The 18,791-nt window shown below is 42.9% G+C and overlaps 3 protein-coding genes across 4 annotated transcripts in view; 2 read left to right on the forward strand and 1 right to left on the reverse strand.

The window, feature by feature from the left end:
- cep170aa (centrosomal protein 170Aa) overlaps window positions 1-13,051 on the forward strand; it is an 84,111-nt gene extending 71,060 nt beyond the window's left edge. The window contains exons 16-23 of one of the 2 annotated variants that reach the window (XM_083775144.1): window positions 189-239; window positions 2,060-2,375; window positions 4,567-4,801; window positions 5,520-5,687; window positions 6,937-7,025; window positions 7,896-7,989; window positions 8,545-8,596; window positions 9,349-13,051. In XM_083775144.1, coding sequence (XP_083631270.1) covers window positions 189-239; window positions 2,060-2,375; window positions 4,567-4,801; window positions 5,520-5,687; window positions 6,937-7,025; window positions 7,896-7,989; window positions 8,545-8,596; window positions 9,349-9,704 — 1,361 coding nt within the window. In that variant the 3' untranslated portion in view covers window positions 9,705-13,051. The remainder of the gene's footprint in view (window positions 1-188; window positions 240-2,059; window positions 2,376-4,566; window positions 4,802-5,519; window positions 5,688-6,936; window positions 7,026-7,895; window positions 7,990-8,544; window positions 8,597-9,348) is intronic. The other variant, XM_083775145.1, reaches the window with a different exon arrangement.
- A 1,227-nt stretch (window positions 13,052-14,278) lies between these two features.
- Window positions 14,279-15,849, reverse strand: LOC310865309 (adenosine 5'-monophosphoramidase HINT1-like). Its single transcript, XM_083774346.1, has 3 exons — window positions 15,666-15,849; window positions 14,820-14,924; window positions 14,279-14,617 (listed from the first exon to the last, which is right to left on the reverse strand). The coding sequence occupies exons 1-3, from the start codon at window positions 15,774-15,776 to the stop codon at window positions 14,453-14,455; spliced, it is 381 nt and encodes a 126-aa protein (XP_083630472.1). The 5' UTR covers window positions 15,777-15,849; the 3' UTR covers window positions 14,279-14,452.
- A 241-nt stretch (window positions 15,850-16,090) lies between these two features.
- Window positions 16,091-18,179, forward strand: lyrm7 (LYR motif containing 7). Its single transcript, XM_083774347.1, has 5 exons — window positions 16,091-16,136; window positions 16,550-16,622; window positions 16,744-16,814; window positions 17,231-17,312; window positions 17,423-18,179. The coding sequence occupies exons 1-5, from the start codon at window positions 16,119-16,121 to the stop codon at window positions 17,551-17,553; spliced, it is 375 nt and encodes a 124-aa protein (XP_083630473.1). The 5' UTR covers window positions 16,091-16,118; the 3' UTR covers window positions 17,554-18,179.
- Window positions 18,180-18,791: the final 612 nt, after the last annotated feature.

Below are 18,791 nucleotides of genomic sequence, written 5' to 3' on the forward strand. Positions count from 1 at the left end.
AGTGAAAGGGTTAGCTAGGGAAGGCAATATTGAAGAGGTGGGTCTTGAGGGTGGTTTTGAAGGTTTGGAGGGTGGGGGTATACCCTTCATTCCCTGGCACAGTATTGTGTGTACATCATGTGTCGGTGACGTGTTCATTGAGTTGTTTCCAACGTTTCCATTGTGATGTGTTGGTCTTCACCGTCCAGAGAGCCCTCAGCCTGAGCATGAGGGCCCTGCTACCGAGGAGGAGCTGATGGGTACTGTACCGCTACACTGTGTGTGTGTGTGTGTGTGTGTGTGTGTGTGTGTGTGTGTGTGTGTGTGTGTGTGTGTGTGTGTGTGTGTGTGTGTGTGTGTGTGTGTGTGCGTGTGCGTGTGCGTGCGTGTGTGTGTGTTCGTGTCAGACCTGGGTTACACTAATAGAACGTTTCGTTAAACTTCCCTTGGTGCAACTGAAACAATTTTGTGAGTGTAATTATTTATTACCATATTTATGATATAAAAAAATCATTCAGTAGTCGATGGGGGGAAAAGGGTTGTAATTACACAAGAGTAAAAGCTTAATTAAAAAAAAAAAGCATAACAGCAGCACCAGTAGAGTAACCCAGGTCTGGCAACGTGCGTTACAGTATTATTATTAACTGTGTGATCCCCACCCGTCTAATTCAGCCATATAATACAGTGATGAAGATGACTCGAATGCTCTTCTCCAACCAATAATTCATTTCAGACATTTTTACTTAATTTTACACACCCCAAATGTGGTGTTCATTCAGTGTAACATCAGGGAGAAGATTATACGCCTGGAACGATGCTCCTCCTTGTGGAGATATATATTAGTGCCACAGAGTGTTGGTCAAAATCTGAACAAATTTCCCATTTCCCCTCTGAAATATAAGTGGAGAGTGAAGGCTCATACATAGTCTGGATTTTCGGTGGTTAGGTGACCACCGAACTACAACATGACGTCACGAGCCGCCACCGCTCCAGCCCTTCTCTCTGTTTTTTTACTCACCACCGCTCAACGTTATTTCAGCTCCGGTGGTCACCTCACCGCCGGAGCGGTGGTCACCTCACCGCCGAAAACCCAGACTATGAATAGGCCTTGAGAGAGCATGACGTTGTCTCATCGCGGTGTCTGTGGGCTACAGTTAACGCAGTCACTGTGACCATTATGTGGAACCCTGTGTAGATTAACATGTCCTCCCAGCTCGGCCCAAGGCTTTCCGCAACCCTTGTGGGACGCTTCTGTAGGCTGCCCTGGGCGGGGTGGTGCTTTCAGGTGGCGGGATTATTAACCAGCAAAGGTTTTGTGTTGCCATTTCTTTTATGTTACATTTTTCACAAAAAGAATGTTCTTGCAGCTGAGCTGTGCATGAAGGAGAAATAAAACGTTAACAAGCAGTAAAGCTTTTCAATAGTTTTGCAGCATCATCACCAGCCTTCCCCCGGCGCTGATGACCATAATAATGCCAATGGGAAACCTCACCCTGTGTGGGGTGGAGTTTCCCAGCCCCGAGTATGAAGTCATAACTTCATACTGTACAATGACAACATGCCTGTCATTTGAACATGGTCCACTGAGAGCCCCTAACATTCCTCCCTTCAGTCTTAGTGGAATAGTAAGCACGACAGAAATAATATTTGCTTCCATCATCACTGATACAATATGTGACTTTGCCTGGCTTTAACAGTCTTACACAGTATACAATTAACAATGCAATAACATAAAACAAACGTTAATGACTCTCCGGTCTGTTGCCTCATACAGCAGCATTGTCATTAGGTGTCAATTTGAATCCTGAAAATAAAAAAGAGAGGTCTTCATCAGTCCGATGAAGCTCCCAGGTTACAATTCCCAGTTTTCATTTTTCCGCGCAGCCGAAATGAAAGCCTTGGGTGTATCGAGGCTACAATTCAGGTCAGACCTGATGAAGACCCCATCCATGTCGGGCTGAAAACTTGTCCTCGTAGTTTTGTCAGACACATTAAACACAGACAGCGACCCACAAACACGCGGACTAAAACAATAAACACGGTCTTCCCTTCCTCCCTCCCTCCCCTCCACGGCCTCCAGTCTCCAGCAGCAGCAGGTGGAGACGGCTGCCTCCGGAGTACGGCTCCACCTCGGAGGAGGAGTTCGGCTCCAACCGCAGCAACAACAACGTCGTCCCGAGACACGGAGGGCGCGCCCACCACCACCACCTGCGCCCCCATCACCCCCCGTCGGTCCTGCACCGCGGCGGCTCCAGGACGGGCAGCGGCGGCGGCGGCGGAGGCCCGGCGCCGCCCGGCACGGTGACGGGCCCGGGAGGCGTGGTGATGAAGTACCGCGCGAGGGAGCAGGACGAGTACATGAGGGACTGGACGGCGCACAGCGAGGAGATTGCCAGGTATCCATTTATATACGCTGACGTCTATGCTCCGTTTGATCGACCCCTTTTGGTGTTTGTTATACTTTAGCTATTGAAAAATAGCAGATCTACAAGCTCATAGCGCGCCACCGAGTGGCGCGCTACGAGCTTGTAGGTCTGCTATTTTTGAAGAATCGTGAAAATGTATGCCTCAAATCTTTGAACGTATATTCTTTCAGAGTGAACCTTTTTTAACTCAAATCTTTGCTTCTGCATGAGAGGTTCCTGGAACAACATATTTTCCAGATGGGGGGGGGGGGGGGGGGGGTCGGTGGCCAATTACATATCATGTTTGGGGTCCTTGACGTGAAATATTGAGCACCACTGATACAGAAACATGAGGTTTTTCAGAAAATTGTCACCATTTAGAAGATTTTTTTTAGTATTTCGATTCAGGCCTAAATGTGTTAGTTGTCAGTTTGCAGTTCGGCCCCCCTGATCCACACAATATTTTAGTATAAAGAAAAGAAAAAGGTCCTTCTGCACACCTACAGTGAACAGGAGCGTCGGAGAAATGGAGAAGTAGAGACAAAACGTGACAGGGAAGACAGTGTGCGGGATCCTTTTTTCTCTTCTTCTCCAGTATAAAGTGGTCAAAACTGTGTTAGTCCAGGAAGCATGAGTTCAAGTCCGTTGCTCTCCCCTTGTCCCCCATATATGGGGGACTAGGTTGGTGGAGGGTGTGTAGAGCCCAGGATCACATTAGATGATTGACACAGGGGTGAAAAATGGGTTACAAAATCGTGGGATGTTGTATTTGTATGAATGTTGTATTTCTTATCTGATAATACGATTTGATATTGATATTGTAGCGTCCTATATATCGTTTAGAATTTAATATTTTGTGACCACTTTCAACATGCCGTTTTGAAGCATTTGAACATTTCGGAAATTTGCAAAAATAGCAGATCTACAAGCTAGTGCATCGCGTGAGCTTGCATTTTGCTATTGTCGAAAAGGTTTGAAAGTATAAAATAGGTGGATAACAAAAGATTATTATTAGAACCAAAGGTTTGTCATGCCTGTATTATTATTATTAGCACCCAGCCTGTGCTACTGTACTAGTGTTACTAGTATTATCTATATACCTTATATAACTTACTGAAAATCTTTGAACATGAATTTTAGCGTAATTAATAATAATAAGAAGGCAGTGCTGGGAAATGCTTCAATGTACTCACTGTGAAATGCATTACACAAAACAGCAAAACAGCTAAAACAATACCTTCCAGTAAGACTGTATGTTAATCTTAATTTGAGTCACTGAGTAATAGTCATGCTATAGTCGTAGTTTGGCTACTAGATTACTGGTATTGTTTAACACACGTCCGATTTTTATACGATTACCTTGTCTGCAGACAGTCAATAGAGCGCCGCAGTCCTGCCCCCCTACCAGGGCCCAGGAAATGATTCCCTGTTCATTTTCCTCATAGACTTTTCAAAAAAGTATTTATCTAAAGACCTTTTAAGCCTCGTACAGAGCCAACTCGAGTTGTGACAAATCATGACAACAAACACAATTGTTTTGGGGCCGAACAAAGAATTAGAAAGAAGAAAAAAAACGTCAGGTTACACAACACTTTTGTTGTTGTTTTTCTTCTTTGTAATTATTTGTTTGGTCCAAAAATATCGTGTCACAACTGGAGTTGGCTTTGTCGCGCGGCGTAACCCGCCTTTAACCCATTTTGGTGTTAGCATTATGTTATGCTTTAGCTATTTTTGAAAAATCGAAGAACGACTGACATGGAAACAACCGTCAGGATGTATAGAAGACACTTTTAGAATCTGATCTCAGGTCAAGACTGCAACGCTCTATAGTCTCTATTTAACCCATTCTGGGCAGGAACCCATTTTGGTGTTAGCATCATGTTATGCTTTAGCTATTGAAAAATAGCAGATCTACAAGCTCATAGTGCCCCACCGAGTGGCGCGCTACGAGCTTGTAGGTCTGCTATTTTTGAAAAATCGAAGAGCGACTGACATAGAAGACATTTTTAGAATCTGATCTCAGGTCAGAATGGAAAACTGTCAGGATGTAGAAGACATTTTTAGAATCTGATCTCAGGTCAGAATTGGATATATACAGTATGTCAATGCACTTTGCCTTGAGATCCTAAAAGGAAACCCGTCCGTCTGATTGGTTTAACAGGTTATTCCCCTGTGTGCGCAGGATCAGCCAGGACCTGGCCAAGGACCTGGCCATCCTGGCGCGGGAGATCCACGACGTGGCGGGGGAGATTGACTCGGTGAGCTCGTCCGGCACGGCGCCCAGCACCACGGCCAGCACCGCCGCCACCACGCCCGGATCGGCCATCGACACCCGGGAAGAGGTAGGCACGTCGCCCCCCGACGCACGGCGCCCTGTAGCGCTGCTGCAGCCGGACATACGGGAAGGCATGAAAAAGGTGCCCCCTTTCTTCTCCTCCTTCTTCTTCTTATCCATATTGGCCGTCCCTCCAACGCTACATGTGCACATCGCTCCTCCTGACAGACACCCTGCTGCTGCTGCTGCTGTCGCGCTGATTTAAAGATGGCTAAGGGGCCGATTCATACTCTACTATTTTACCGCTGTTTCGGCGCTGTAGTGCCGAAATGATTTCGGCTCGTCAGAAATTCTCAGTAGCACCGAAGAGCCGACTTTAGGACGGTACCTGCCCCCCCCCCCCCCCCCGAACCTCAAATAACGTCACATTGTAGGCTCTACAGAGCCGAACCGACTTTTATTCAGCTCTAAAATAGGAGTATGAATCGGCCCTAACTCTGACTCCTTTTGGTGGCTAACACCGCTGCTTCTGGATTTTATATCCATCGTGGGAGGTATTAATATCTTGCTCTTTCTTTCTTTCTTTCTTTCTTTCTTTGCCATGAGAGGAAGTGGAGTATTATTTATTATTGACTGGCAACCCCTCACTAAGCTTAGCTTACCCTTAAGAGCTTTTAATTTTCTCATTTATCGCACATTTTCATCTAATACGTATACAACTGAGAATCTGAGATATTTTGTTTCCTAACCTCCTCTCCTCAACCCTCGTGTCTCGCTCTCTTCTCCCTCTCTCTATGTGTCTCTTGTTTTCTCTCCCCCTCTCTCTCTCCCCACCATTTTTTGTTCTCTCTCTCTCCCAGCTCGTGGATCGGGTGTTTGACGAGAGCCTCAACTTCAGGAAGATCCCGCCCGTGATCTCGACCAATAAGGCGCCCGAGATCAACGGGCGGCCGGTGGAGCTCCGCCCACGCGCTCCCGACAGCCTGGAGCCCCGGGCTCTGAGGAGACGCACCTGGAACCGAGAGGAGGTGAGACGAGAGGAGAGAGAGCGGAGAAATAAACATGATGAGGGAGAGACAGTGTTGTTTTTGGCAGCAAATTTAGATTTTAGTTTAGTCATAGTCTTTGGACTGAAACATTTTAGTCACCTGGAATGTTAGTCGACTAAAACTAGACCAACACTATGGTGTTAGTCTAGTTTTAGTCGACTAAATGTCATCAGATTTTAGTCGACTAAATCTACAGTTGATTTAGTCGGCTATGTATTTTGGCGGGCCTTGATGCCGTCGTAATGAGTGTTTTTACACTTGCTGAAAATAGCCGATCTACAAGCTTGTAGATCAGCTATTTTCTGCTGAAAATAGTGTAAAATGACTTATACTGGATCTCTTGTCCACTAGTCCCTTCCTAACATTTTAGTCTAGTTATTATTTGTCGACGAATTTGTCATTATATTTAGTCTTATTTTTAGTCATCGTAGCATAGTTTTCATTTCGTTTCCATTCGTTTTTGTCAGTGGAAAAAGGTAGTCGACGAACATTTTTCGTCTTAGTTTTAGTCGACGAAAACAACACTAGGGAGAGATACTGTAACGTGGTGACATACAGTACCAGAGGAATAACAAGGACGTGTAGTTCCTGCCATCAATGGGTTTGGTTCTCATAAATCAGTGGTTCTCAAACTTGTTTGGCTCAGTAACCCTTTTCATTGTTTTCTGAATGCAAGTAGCTTAACCCCTTTACCTCACTAACATTTTACTTCCAAAATTGCAAGAAAAACATAATATAATTATGATGCTGTGGATTGATAACCGCCTTTTGAATAATTTTTGTATGAAATGGAGTGAAAGAGTTGCAATTAGTTCTCCTGACCCGATAACGGCAAATAAATACGGCTTTCTGCCGTTTCGACAGTTGTGCTGGTCAAATTTTTTATTTATTTTTTTATAATTAATAATCTTTAATTAGTACAGTACAGTAGTACTGTAGACAGTCAACTCACTTATTGTCTCACATCCTCTCAAAACAACTTTTACTACAAACAACTTTGTAATTCATCTGGTTTAATCGAACCTACAGTACTACTGATTGGATATTGAGATGTCCTGCCAAGGTATTCTTCCTGAACTTAAGCTAAGCTCAATTGAATCGTATTTTGAGTTGCTCTCGAGCCAGTTACTGTATACATTGCTTGTTGTTTGTTTTGATGGATATCTGAAATTCAGTTTCCTTTCAGTGCATGTTCGACTGTAGTTGTTATTGTCCTCTGTCCATTCAGGCGGTGTTGGACAGTCTCCTGATTACCTCAGTGTCTCAGCTGTCCTCCAAGATCAGACAGTCTGTTGACAAGACGGCAGGAAAAATCAGGTAAAACAACTAAAGCTTTAAAGGCCCACTGGATCCATGGTTCCCACTAAACAAGTCAGCTATTTGCTATTGCTTTTGTTTTGAAATACTTTTAGTATAATTGCCTATATAATAAAAAAATTACGACATTATAATAACTATATAATATATTAGATATTATAACATGTTAGCCATAGCATTTTCTAAACGATGACTGAGTGGACATTTAAGATAAAATAAGCTTTGATAAAGTTAGTTTGGGTCATTTCAGTAACCAATATGTAGCCTGGCTACACAGTAGCAAGCAAGTAGCAAATACACACATGACACATGAATACAAAAACATGCCATTTGAAATGGAATAGAACAGCATTAGATTATTTATTTTTATCTCACGATTTTGCAACCCATTTTTTTCACCCAGTGCCAATTATCTAATGTAATCCTGGGCGCTACACTTCCTCTGCCAACCTGGGGGAGCAGCGGACTGACCTCATGCCTCCTTCTATGCATGCGGAGTCCAAGCTGCTTCTTTTCACCTGACAGGGAGGGAGTTTCCCTGGTTGGACGTAGCGCGTGGAAGGAACACGTTATTCCGACCAGTTCCTTTCCCCTCCATCAGGCGCCCCCCTGCTGGCCAGGGGGAGGTAGTTTTAGAGACCAGGATTACTGCAGTGAGGGTACCTACCCTAGGGGACACGGGGAGAACATGCAAACTCCACACAGAAAGGCCCTTTCGCCAACCCCGCCTCGGGTATGGGCACTGATGACGCAGCATTAGAATTGAATATCATTCCAAAGGGCATTTATTTAGCATGCATGTAAGCACCTGCAGTTTGCCATTGTGTGCTTGTGTAACCAAAGTCATTTGTATCTGTCATTTTGCTCCAGGATATTGTTCAAAGACAAGGACAGGAACTGGGACGAGATTGAGAACAAACTGAGATCTGAGAGTGACATACCGCTCCTCAAAACCACCAACAAGGTAGGGCAGCCCTCTGAACAGTACAGTGGAAGTACTCAGATCTTTTGTTTAACCCATTCTGACCTGAGATCAGATTCATACGAGGTTTCCTCGTATGAGCAGACCTACAAGATCTGTAGATCTGCTATTTTTCAATAGCTAAAGCACGACACGATGCTGACACCAAAATGGGTTCCCGTTCAGAATGGGTTAAGTAAAAGTATCAACATAACAAAAGACTCTGTTACAAGTAAAAGGCAAACTTAAAATTCTAACTTTTACTACTAAGTACAGTACTATCGTAAAAAAAAACTCAGATCTTTTTAAATGTTTCAACTTGACGTTTTTGAGTGGTTAATGTATGCTGTCAAATAACTGTAGTGGAGTAAAAAGTACACATAGGTGAATGAAAAGAATCTCACGATTATACTTAAAGTACAGTACTTGAGTAAATGTCTGTGTAGTTACTTTACACAGCGGAACAATAGAGCACAGATAGGAACGTACAGTGATATGAAGATATTATGGTTTTATGAGCTGATGTCATTGTGGCTTTCCTTTTTCTCCTTTCTGCAGGAGATCTCCTCTATTCTACTGGAGTTAAAGAGAGTAGAGAAACAGCTACAAGGTATCGTTAAACAGGCATATGGATACATGACGTGCACGTACACACGCGCACGCACATACATAGGAGCAACCTACATGACGCGCACGTACACACGCACGCACAGACAGACAGACACAGGTGCAACCACTCCAAGGAACAGCAATGTCCGTGTGTGTTCACCTATGTGTTCACCTTTGTGTTGCACCAGTATAATGAGTACCAGTAGGGGCGCTGTTTTTCAGAAACAGAGAGAGGGATAGTGCTGCACTGTTGCCTGACAATGAGAGAGAGAGAGGGAGAGAGGGAGGGAGGGGAGAGAGAGAGAGAGAGAGAGAGAGAGAGAGAGAGAGAGAGAGAGAGAGAGAGAGAGAGAGAGAGAGAGAGAGAGAGAGAGAGAGAGAGAGAGAGAGAGAGAGAGAGAGAGAGAGAGAGAGAGAGAGAGAGAGAGAGAGAGAGAGAGAGAGAGAGGAGAGGCGGGGGGAGTTTCACCACTCAGTTCACACAGGTGTGATTTTTTTATTTGAGTACATTTATCCCTTGCTTTTTTTTGTGGGGAAAAATAAAATAATTATGTTTTTGTTTTTGTTTTTTGGGGGGGGGGGGTATAGATTTTGCCTCTATTGGGACTAACTTAATGATAACTTTTTGTATAGTATTAGTACAGTACAGTACTGTATTGGAGTAATATTGTTGGGTTGACACAAATACCCACTTGGGAACCACCACTCCATTCCACTTTACTTTGAGCTCTCCTTCTCCTATACTTCCTACAGTGATCAACGTGATGGTGGACCCAGACGGCACCCTGGACGCCCTGACCACCCTGGGCCTGGCCACCAGCCCCACCACACCCACCAAGCCCCTGCAAGGGGCCCCCACCAAGGCAACCAGCCCCGGAGGGTCCCACCAAGCCTCCTCCGTCCTCCCCGGGCCCCTCCCGGAGATCCTGCCGGGGCCCGGGGGTCCCACCGTCGTCAACAACAGGGGACAACAGGGGACCGCCTCTGCCAAGCCGGAGGACACGACGACGGCACGAAACCTGGACGTGGGCATCGGCGGAGCCGGCAGAGGGATGCTGCCGTTCAGCCGCATCCGACCGAGCGGAGAGGAGGCCATCGCTCAGAAGTGAGCCGGGGAAAACAGAAGCATGTGAGATCTCTCTCCTCTGAGAGAATTGTACAGTGAATTGAAACGCCAGCCTGGGATTCAGATCTCACAGTAGAAATATTAATTTCATTGACACAACGACCACCAAACTTCCCTTTGTTTTCGGGGGATGAGATTATGAATAATGCTGACTTCATTTTAGAGGGAGCGGCAAGTGTTATCAGACCTTACCTGTGGTGAACTGTTCTCCAAGGTCTGAATGAATGGACGGACTCCTGTGGACACTGGGGTGATGATGCAGATCTTAACGGACACACGACTATAGCCCCTAATGGACAGAAACCCCCATGTAGTGTAGCAGCCAAAAAAAGGCCACAAACCTTAAGTCGATGGATCATGGATACACACTCCTGAACGGAAACACAGCCCTGTGAATGAATGGACACCGTCATGCTACTACATGAGTAGCGTAACCATAAACAGAATCATGTGCATACTGGCCAACTGCTACCGTAGTATATCAACGGTCAACTTCCTGTGGTTTGCGCGATCTCTGCTCTTCCCTCCAACTTTCCTCCTCCTCCTCAAGCCTTCTCTAATGTGTCTGGACCATATTATCATAATTTATACCGTGTAACAGTGAGGCTTAATTTATATATTGTGGCACGTTTTGTCATGCTCCGATAATAGCAGAGCGACACGCTCTCTGCGACACGTGTTGTTGTGAGCTTGCTGCTGTTTTCGGTGCACAACACCGGTGCGCAACTAAATATAAATTGAGATTAAATGGACATAATTTGGATTGTCTCACAGGCTGTACTGAGCCACTTGGCTCATACCTCCTTACATTTCTACGGGGTCACACCGTGTCATTATTGTCTCACAGCGTGAGTATTATGAGCCGTGTATAGCTTGTTTTATACAGAATAAACTAGGTTTAACTTCACAAAGACCATGCCTTAAAGTGCAGCATCGCCGTTGGTTGGTTCCCCGCACACGATACTCCCTGTCAGTAGACAACAGAATCCAATGTACAATAAATCTTGCAATATCGAATGCTAGATAAACACACACTATGCTGAAATGCAGTGCACTACACTGCAATGTTTTCCTTACTCATTTACAGTAGAGAGAACAGTTTGTTTGCCATCTCATGAAGTGCCCAAGTTGATATCAAGCCAAACACATTCATGAACAGATGCACTATTAAATCTCCAAAACTCCTATAGAACCACAGAACTCTTATTATATGTGACTTAAAACTCCGTCCACTGGCCCATCCTTAAGACTAACAGAATCCTATAGCAGACTGAAATGGATTTCTATAGTGCCTCCCTCTTCTCCTGCCTTTCATCCTGTACTTCCCCTTCTTATACAGTAGCTCCTGTTGTGTGTGTGTGCATGCACACATGCTTTCTATCAGGAAGTTGATGTTTTGTAATTAACCTCACTAATGTAAATGGTGCATTTATATAGCGCCTTTATCAAAGGCGCTTTACATAGATAGTGCATTACATTCACCCATTCACACATGCATTCATACACCGATGGTGGAGGAAACCATGCAAGGCACCAACCTGTGAGCAATCAGGGGTTCAGAGTCTTGCTCAAGGACACTTCGACACTAACCTTGCGGTTCCCATCCGGCCACTCAACCCCTGAGCCACTGCCGCCCTAATGTAGAATGGTATGGTAGTCACCATTGACTGCTGTTGGGAAACCAGTGAACCAACAATCGTTTTCAAATGCCATTAAAAGTGTTAGCAAACCAAGCTCACCCAGTAGCATACTGTACCAATATTATTTTTTATTTTATTTTTCAAACACAGAGACCCCCACATGCACTCACACTCACACACACTAAATTAAAAAAGGAAAAGAAATTGTATTTTTGGACATACCGTATCAGTTCATCTTTTGCTGTTAATCGTTTTTTTTGTTTTGTTATCTACAGTATTTCAACAACAAATTGATTTCAAAGTTTTGATGATGATCAATGATTCAGTTGACAAGCTATGGTGAAAAGCTTTCTTTTATTGTTTGTTTGTTTGTACTGTACACTGAAACTCAGTGCACTTCGCATGATGTCCAATGTACTTTGATGTACATTTGGCTTTTGTCTGCCCTTTTCTGTCATGGCTGATGTTTTTTCTTTTTTTTTGCACTAGCAGAAGACAGAAACATTGTTCTACAGGGGCCCTTCATAGCATTCAGATACTGTCTGACATGTAGCTCTCTGTATAATCTTTTGTTGTGACTTCCTCAAAAGACTACAGCAGTGTCACATTATACAGTCCATAGTTTTTTATATATATATATACCGGTATATAATTTCATCGCCATTTTTATGACCCGTTATTTACAAACTATGGACTAGAGAAAGCTGCTAGAATTTGTTTTGCTAATGTCTATCTAAACACGTTGGCGATTTACAAGGACTGTTTGGTCCAAACTTCTAATGTGTCTTAAAGGACAATGCGTTATCTCAAGCTAACGACTGATCTACCCCACAAACCTGTTTGAACATTTTTACGTATCATGTGACTTCTAAACAATGAATGAAGATGCATTCTTCCCTTTTACACTAAGGGGGCGTACAAGTACTGTACTGTAAAATAATCCAGGCACAGGCATGCACTTCCCCATTGAATTCTCTGCTTTTTCTAGCGACTTTTAGGGGGACTAGCCATTTTCTAATCATCTCTTCAGCTTATTGTCTGTGTCCTAGATTAATTAAAAGACAATGTATTAATCCTTAGACTTTGGCAATAGTGAATTTAGGTACCAGAATCCTTTCCTCCTTTTACCGTATTGTTCAATATTTGATGCCTCCAAGTGCCAGGTTTAACTACAGAATGGCATTGATAAAAAGGAAGAAAACGTGTCTATAAATGTTATTTCTCTTGTTTTGCACATCAGATTGTGGTGGTTTCTTTGCCATAGAGAAGCAGTTACGCCACAGTGACAGTACAGTGGTGGGACTCTAAACTCTAAACGTCACAGTCTGTGTCTGATACCAGAGCGACTGCCTCGTCTCTGTGGAGCTATTCTAGTCTTTATACAATATAAAGAACTATAGTCTTTATACAATATAAAGAACGCAACTTCAAGTTCAAGCCACTTTGCTTTTTGTCACATTTTATCAAATAAGAAAAGGGGATGGCAAATGCTCGGTACACGTTTGTTTTTATTTTTTTTAAGTTTTAAGTACGCATCGTCTTATCAGTGTTTATCTTTGTCTTTTTTTTCCTGTAAAGAAAATTTTATTTATTTTGTTTAATATTTTCCTTCAATGTGTCATGTATTTTATATTTGTTTTACTATTTACATTTGTTACTTATTGTTAATAAAGAGCCATTCTGATGTTTATTCATGTCTGTGGAGTGGATTTCAAACTAATTTATATCAGATAGTATCACAAAGTACGTGTACTACCCATAGACTATAAAAAATATGGACAAAGCGTTCCCCGGGTCTAACATGAACGTAAAATGAAGCCTGTCAGTCCTTGTATTGTAAGTCGCCATCTTTCTAGATCCGTTTGGGCCGTTTGGGCCCAGCTGGCCATTGGCTGGCCCTTCTTCTCCGTTGGTTTTTATTTTGACTCGATTGGGAGGGGAATCCCGATCATAGACTGTAACGGTAGCCACGCCCCTCAGAACATACGCGACTTTATGGTCATTTTTTTAATTAATGGGACCATAATTTTCCAAAAAGAATATTATGACATTAGAAATTAGACTTTAAACTAGTGACTGGAAGAAGAAAGCATTCATGACCATGTTTATTAAGGTAATACAGACTAGGTGAAGTTGGGCCCAAATACATGGACTTCTATGGGGCTATGGGTTTTTCTGGGTCCAATGACAGCGCCACAACAGGCCATTATATGAACTTTCAGGAAATCCCGATTTCCTCAGTGGCTTCACAAAATATCTGTCTGACTGCCCCCCTGGTACTACCACATTACAGTTCTCTTTGTATCAAGAATGTAGCCTTGGTACGGTACATACCCAGCCTTTCATTTGATCAGGAATGCAACGCCTCAGCACTAATAATATCTCAAACTTATATAGCGCTTTTCTGAGTCCCCAAAAACGCTTTACATGGGGGGTCTTTGAGAACACAGATAAAAACAACTTTAATAGAAAAAAGAAATAATCACTAGAAGCTAAAAAACATTAAAAGACAGTGAAAAGGGTTAGCTAGGGAAGGCAATGTTGAAGAGGTGGGTCCAGAGGGCGGTTTTGAAGGTTTGGAGGGTGGGGGCATCTCTGAGTGCCTTAGGGAGGGCATTCCACAAGGTTGGGGCAGCAAAGGCAAATGTCCATGTCCGGAGTTTGGTCTTGGGGACGTCGAGGTTTGCATCACCAGATCTGAGGGAGCGGGAGGGGACATGACGTTTGAGGAGGTCACAGAGGTATGGGGGAGCCAGGTTGTGTAGTGCTTTGTAGGTGGTCAGGAGTGTTTTGAAGTGGATTCTTTGTTTGACCGGTAGCCAGTGGAGGTCACGGAGGACTGGTGTAATATGGTCTCTGGAACGGGTTTTGGTAAGTAGACTAAAACACACAAGAATTGAAAACGCGACTCAGGAACCTTAGTGAATTCCTTTTAATTCCCACACATACAGTACAGTAACTTAAACTACATGCAACAAAACGAACTGAATTGTGTTACACTTGGGTTACAACAGACAGTGGTTGATCCAGAAGATGATTATGGCTGATAGGAGAAGGAGAAGGGGTGCTGCTGGTGTCAGGGTCAGGGTTTCTAGCCGGGGGGCCAGCCCAGCTGGCGTCCACCCAGGACGTGGATGTGGATGTGATAGACGGACTGGCCGCCGTCCACGCCATCGTTGACCACCAACCTGTAGCCTTTGGCCAGCCCCACCTTCTCGGCACACTTCTTGGCCACGATCATCATGTGACCCAGCAACTGAAAGTGAGAAAGAACACAATAACTGAGTGATTATGATGATACGCAAAATTAAATAACCCCTAGGTGTCCCCGGCCCGTCCCCACTTTGAAAACTACTGTACTAAGCATGAAAACTAAGTATAGGAGCATATAGGAACATCTGCAGTCTGTGCATTTTTTAGATACCCACAAAGCCGCTTTGAGGTTTCCGAATACTTACGGCAGCGTCACAATCTTCTGCTTTAGACAGCTGGACGATATGCTTTATTGGGACAACAAGGAAGTGAGTAGGTGCTTGAGGGGAAACGTCATGGAAGGCTATACACTGAAAAACAAAAAGGACAAACTGTCTTTATCAGAACAATCTGGAAGCAGGATGCACTGGATTTAATCATGGAGCATTTGCAACGTCATTCAGGGTGTCCACTCACTGCACTGCCACATAATGGCTCTAGGTGTCTTTTTAACACTAAACAAAAGGTAAGGAATCACAAAACACTTGAGTTTAATGTTTTTTTGGAGGGCTTTCAGCCATGAATTCCTACGTGTAATTACAACTCCTATGTAATAATAATAATATATTTTATTTGTAGCGCACTTTACATTTTGAGACCATCTCAATGTGCAATTTTCAAGGCTGATTTAAAACAACAATTTATATGGATATTTAAACAGTTATTCCAAAGACCCAAATGCAAGGTAAAGTTGTTCTGAAACTTAAGATAGTACAGACTGACACTGCCAACCAGGCTGATTTATACGGGCTCGTACGACGGTTTCGCTCACCCAAAATAGCCAATCTACAAGCTCATAACGCGTCTCAATGCGACGCGTTATGAGCTTGTAGATCAGCTATTTTCTGGAACGGTGCACTGTGCAGAACTGGGCTAAAACAAGGCTATACATTAGGCTAACATAATAACGGCGATAGCCAGCGAGCCATGGGTGGTCCTGGTCCGTTTCTCAGTCATTAATAATGACTCATTATTGCTTGCTTCGTTAAATTACATACGTGTGTGTGTACCGCGTGCCCGTGGTATATAATGCAGCATACGTACATACATACCTGATCATCTTCGTAGAATATCTTTGCAGGAATTTCCTTGCGTATGATTTTGCCGAATATCGTGTCTCCACCCGGCTGAGTAACCTGCGATTTAGCAATTTCATCAGCCATGTTGGCGCTGACTGGACTGTAGTGTACTGTCTGACTGTCAAACTCTCACACACTATGCACCAGTGTTGCCAGATTTGGATAAAAAACAAGCTCTAAAGAAGCGACTGGGTCACACTTTAAACCTGTACATGTGTTATTTTTAAAAGAAAACCTTGAAAAGTCACTTACAATAAGCAGACATGGCAACACTGTACACCACCACGCTCCACTGCTCTCCATCCCATACGTCAGAGGGGCGCCAGCTCGCCTTGTGATGGGCTAGTTGGTTGTCAGGCAACCGCCTATCTATGACGTTCATTCAACCTAACCCGGAAGGAAGCAAGTGAGCAAAATAAAGTCAACATGGGGACTCGTCTGAAGGTGAGATTTGTAGAAAGTCTTTGTTTTTGTTCTTGTTCTTTCATATCAATGAATATCTGATCTGAAGGACTTTCATTTGCACACTTGTCTGCTGTATTGCCCTGGTCCAGTGCTTACAGCGAGTAGACTCGCTGTAAGCACTGGACCCAGGGGCTATTATTTATTGTTGCTATTATTGTAAAAAAAAAATGCAATAAGGGAACTTACTGTACACGTTTCTCATCTGCTGGATGTCTATGAAGATGTTAGCTCTGGTCCAGCTCTAATGCCGTTGCGATGCATCTGCATTAGAGCTATATGGACCAGAGTCCAGAGCTATGAAGATGTTTACATATCTGAAGTGTGTGTGTGTGTGTGTGTGTGTGTGTGTGTGTGTGTGTGTGTGTGTGTGTGTGTGTGTGTGTGACGTATAGGTGTTGGGCGTATTTAAAGCTTTGCACAGAACCAGGCTGGCTGTGTTCAGGGATGATCCTAGAGCACTGGAAGGTAAGAAAGTCATATAGCTGGTTCTGCAGTTCACTACTGCACTACTGCATCAATAATATGTAACTTCAGCCTCGTTCTCCTACATCAAACGTGTGACAAACTTGTGTTTACCTTCACGAAGCTGCAAGGTCAAAAGTCAATGAGGGGTTCAAGAACAACAAAACTGAAACTAATGAAGAAAACATCAGAAAGGTATAGTATAATTTAGGCTGTAGTGATTGATTGATTGATTGATTATTGTATGAACAGTTTGCAGAATGGGTACAGTTCAAGGAAAGTACAGGTCAATACAAAATCTGCTAGAGGATAAGCACTGAGACTTGTTTACATACTGTAAGGGTCCTCCATTTTCAATTCATCAAAACATTTAAAGACGTACAAATATACCCTTCTATACAAAAAATAAATCATATACACGGTTAGAAGAAAAGGAAAACATGTACAGTATAGAAAGAAACTAGGTAAAGCATAATGGGGTTCCATGACCTAATGCATAATCAAACTGTGGGCCCTTGAAAGTAAAAGGTTTGAGAACCACTTATCTAAATTAGGCACAGTAATAACAATCTGTATCATCTTTGTAGTCTTTTTAACCCTGCTGCTTTCAGATGATCAAGATGGGCTCAGATGTGGAGATTGTTCTTCGAGAGACCGTCATACAAGCGGAGCACACAGCAGAGGATAGGCTATGTAGGTTTTCTCTCCTCTTTTGACTTGTATACATACAGTCATACACACATTTGATATGGTATCTATTAACTGTACAATTCTTCTCTTCTAACATATTTTTGTTCTTGCAGTGCTTCGACCCAGAGAAAGCCTTCTACTAGAAAATGTACCCTATTGTGACCAGCCCAGGCCAGGCTGGACTCGGTCAAAAAAACCAGCCCAGCCCTGCCAGACCGGCCCACCACAATCAACACGCAGATAGCAGATACTCTACCGCCCGCTCCGCCAAGGCACGCACAAACAAGCCCTAATAGGACAAGACCTTTCATCTTTTGTCAAAATATCAGTACATGCGGCGAGTCGGCGTGTAAAGGATTCACCTAAAATAATAATTTTATGAGTTGAAGGAACACTATTTCTGTAACCTGACTCTGCCAGATGGGGGTGGTATTGACTTCACAAGTTCACAATAGGTGAAACAAATGTGATTAATGTGAAGCAATCATCTTTTCCATCTGGCAGAGTCCGTTTAAGAGTTCTCACCACACACAAAAGATCTGTAAGAGCTACACTTATTGAAGATTTCCTGTCATAGTTAGATTGTCATGTGTATATTTATCTGTGGTATTGATCTGACTAGGCGCTCATAAGAAAATGTGTGTGCTTTTTGCTGCTTTATATTGCTTTGTATTGTTTTCTGATTATCAAATGTACTTTTAAACTGCCCTGTCTGGTTTTAGAAAGCAACAAGGGCCAGGCCATTGAAACCCAGCACTATAAAGAGTCCTAATTCATATAATTCTTATTCCTATGTCCCAGTCCCAGTAACAATTCTATATTATTTATACAGTATAACACCTAATAAAATAAAAATGACATCAACGTAGATTCATTTTGTATTTATTTTCTATTTAGTTTGGTACTTTACAAAGTGATAGTCTTGGATGAAGTGGATTTTAAAGTGAACTCTACAACACAAGGGATTATTTACAGACAGCTTTTGCATTGCTTCTCTATGTAGAATAATGTGAATAAAACACTGTATGAAGCCTCTATGGGCTGTATTTTGCGTGTCTTAAGTACCAGGTCTTATTGCCTAACTTGAGTAAACTAAATACCTGGAGGTGTGATCAATGCTGTTTATCCACTCAGAATAGCCAAATGGCATTGATCACGCCTCCAGGTGTTTAGTTTACTCAAGTTAGGTAATAAGACCTGGTACTTAAGACACGCAAAATACAGCCCTATGTCTCTAATGCATTATAAAACAAAAAATATATATAATTATATACAATTAGAATGCATTATCTGCTTATACAGTAGCTATAATTATAGTTATAAGCATGCATAAATAATGCTTTTTAACCAACATAAAGCATTTTATAATGGCTTATAATTAAGGTTGAGTAGAAATCTGCTTATATAATTACAGTTACAAACACTCATAATGAGGCCTGGCCATAATTCTTTATAACAAGAATATAAGCCTGCTTGTTAAAT

This window comes from Protomyctophum parallelum (genome assembly GCF_964188405.1).
Source record: "Protomyctophum parallelum genome assembly, chromosome: 10".
Classification (NCBI taxonomy): Eukaryota; Metazoa; Chordata; class Actinopteri; order Myctophiformes; family Myctophidae; genus Protomyctophum; species Protomyctophum parallelum.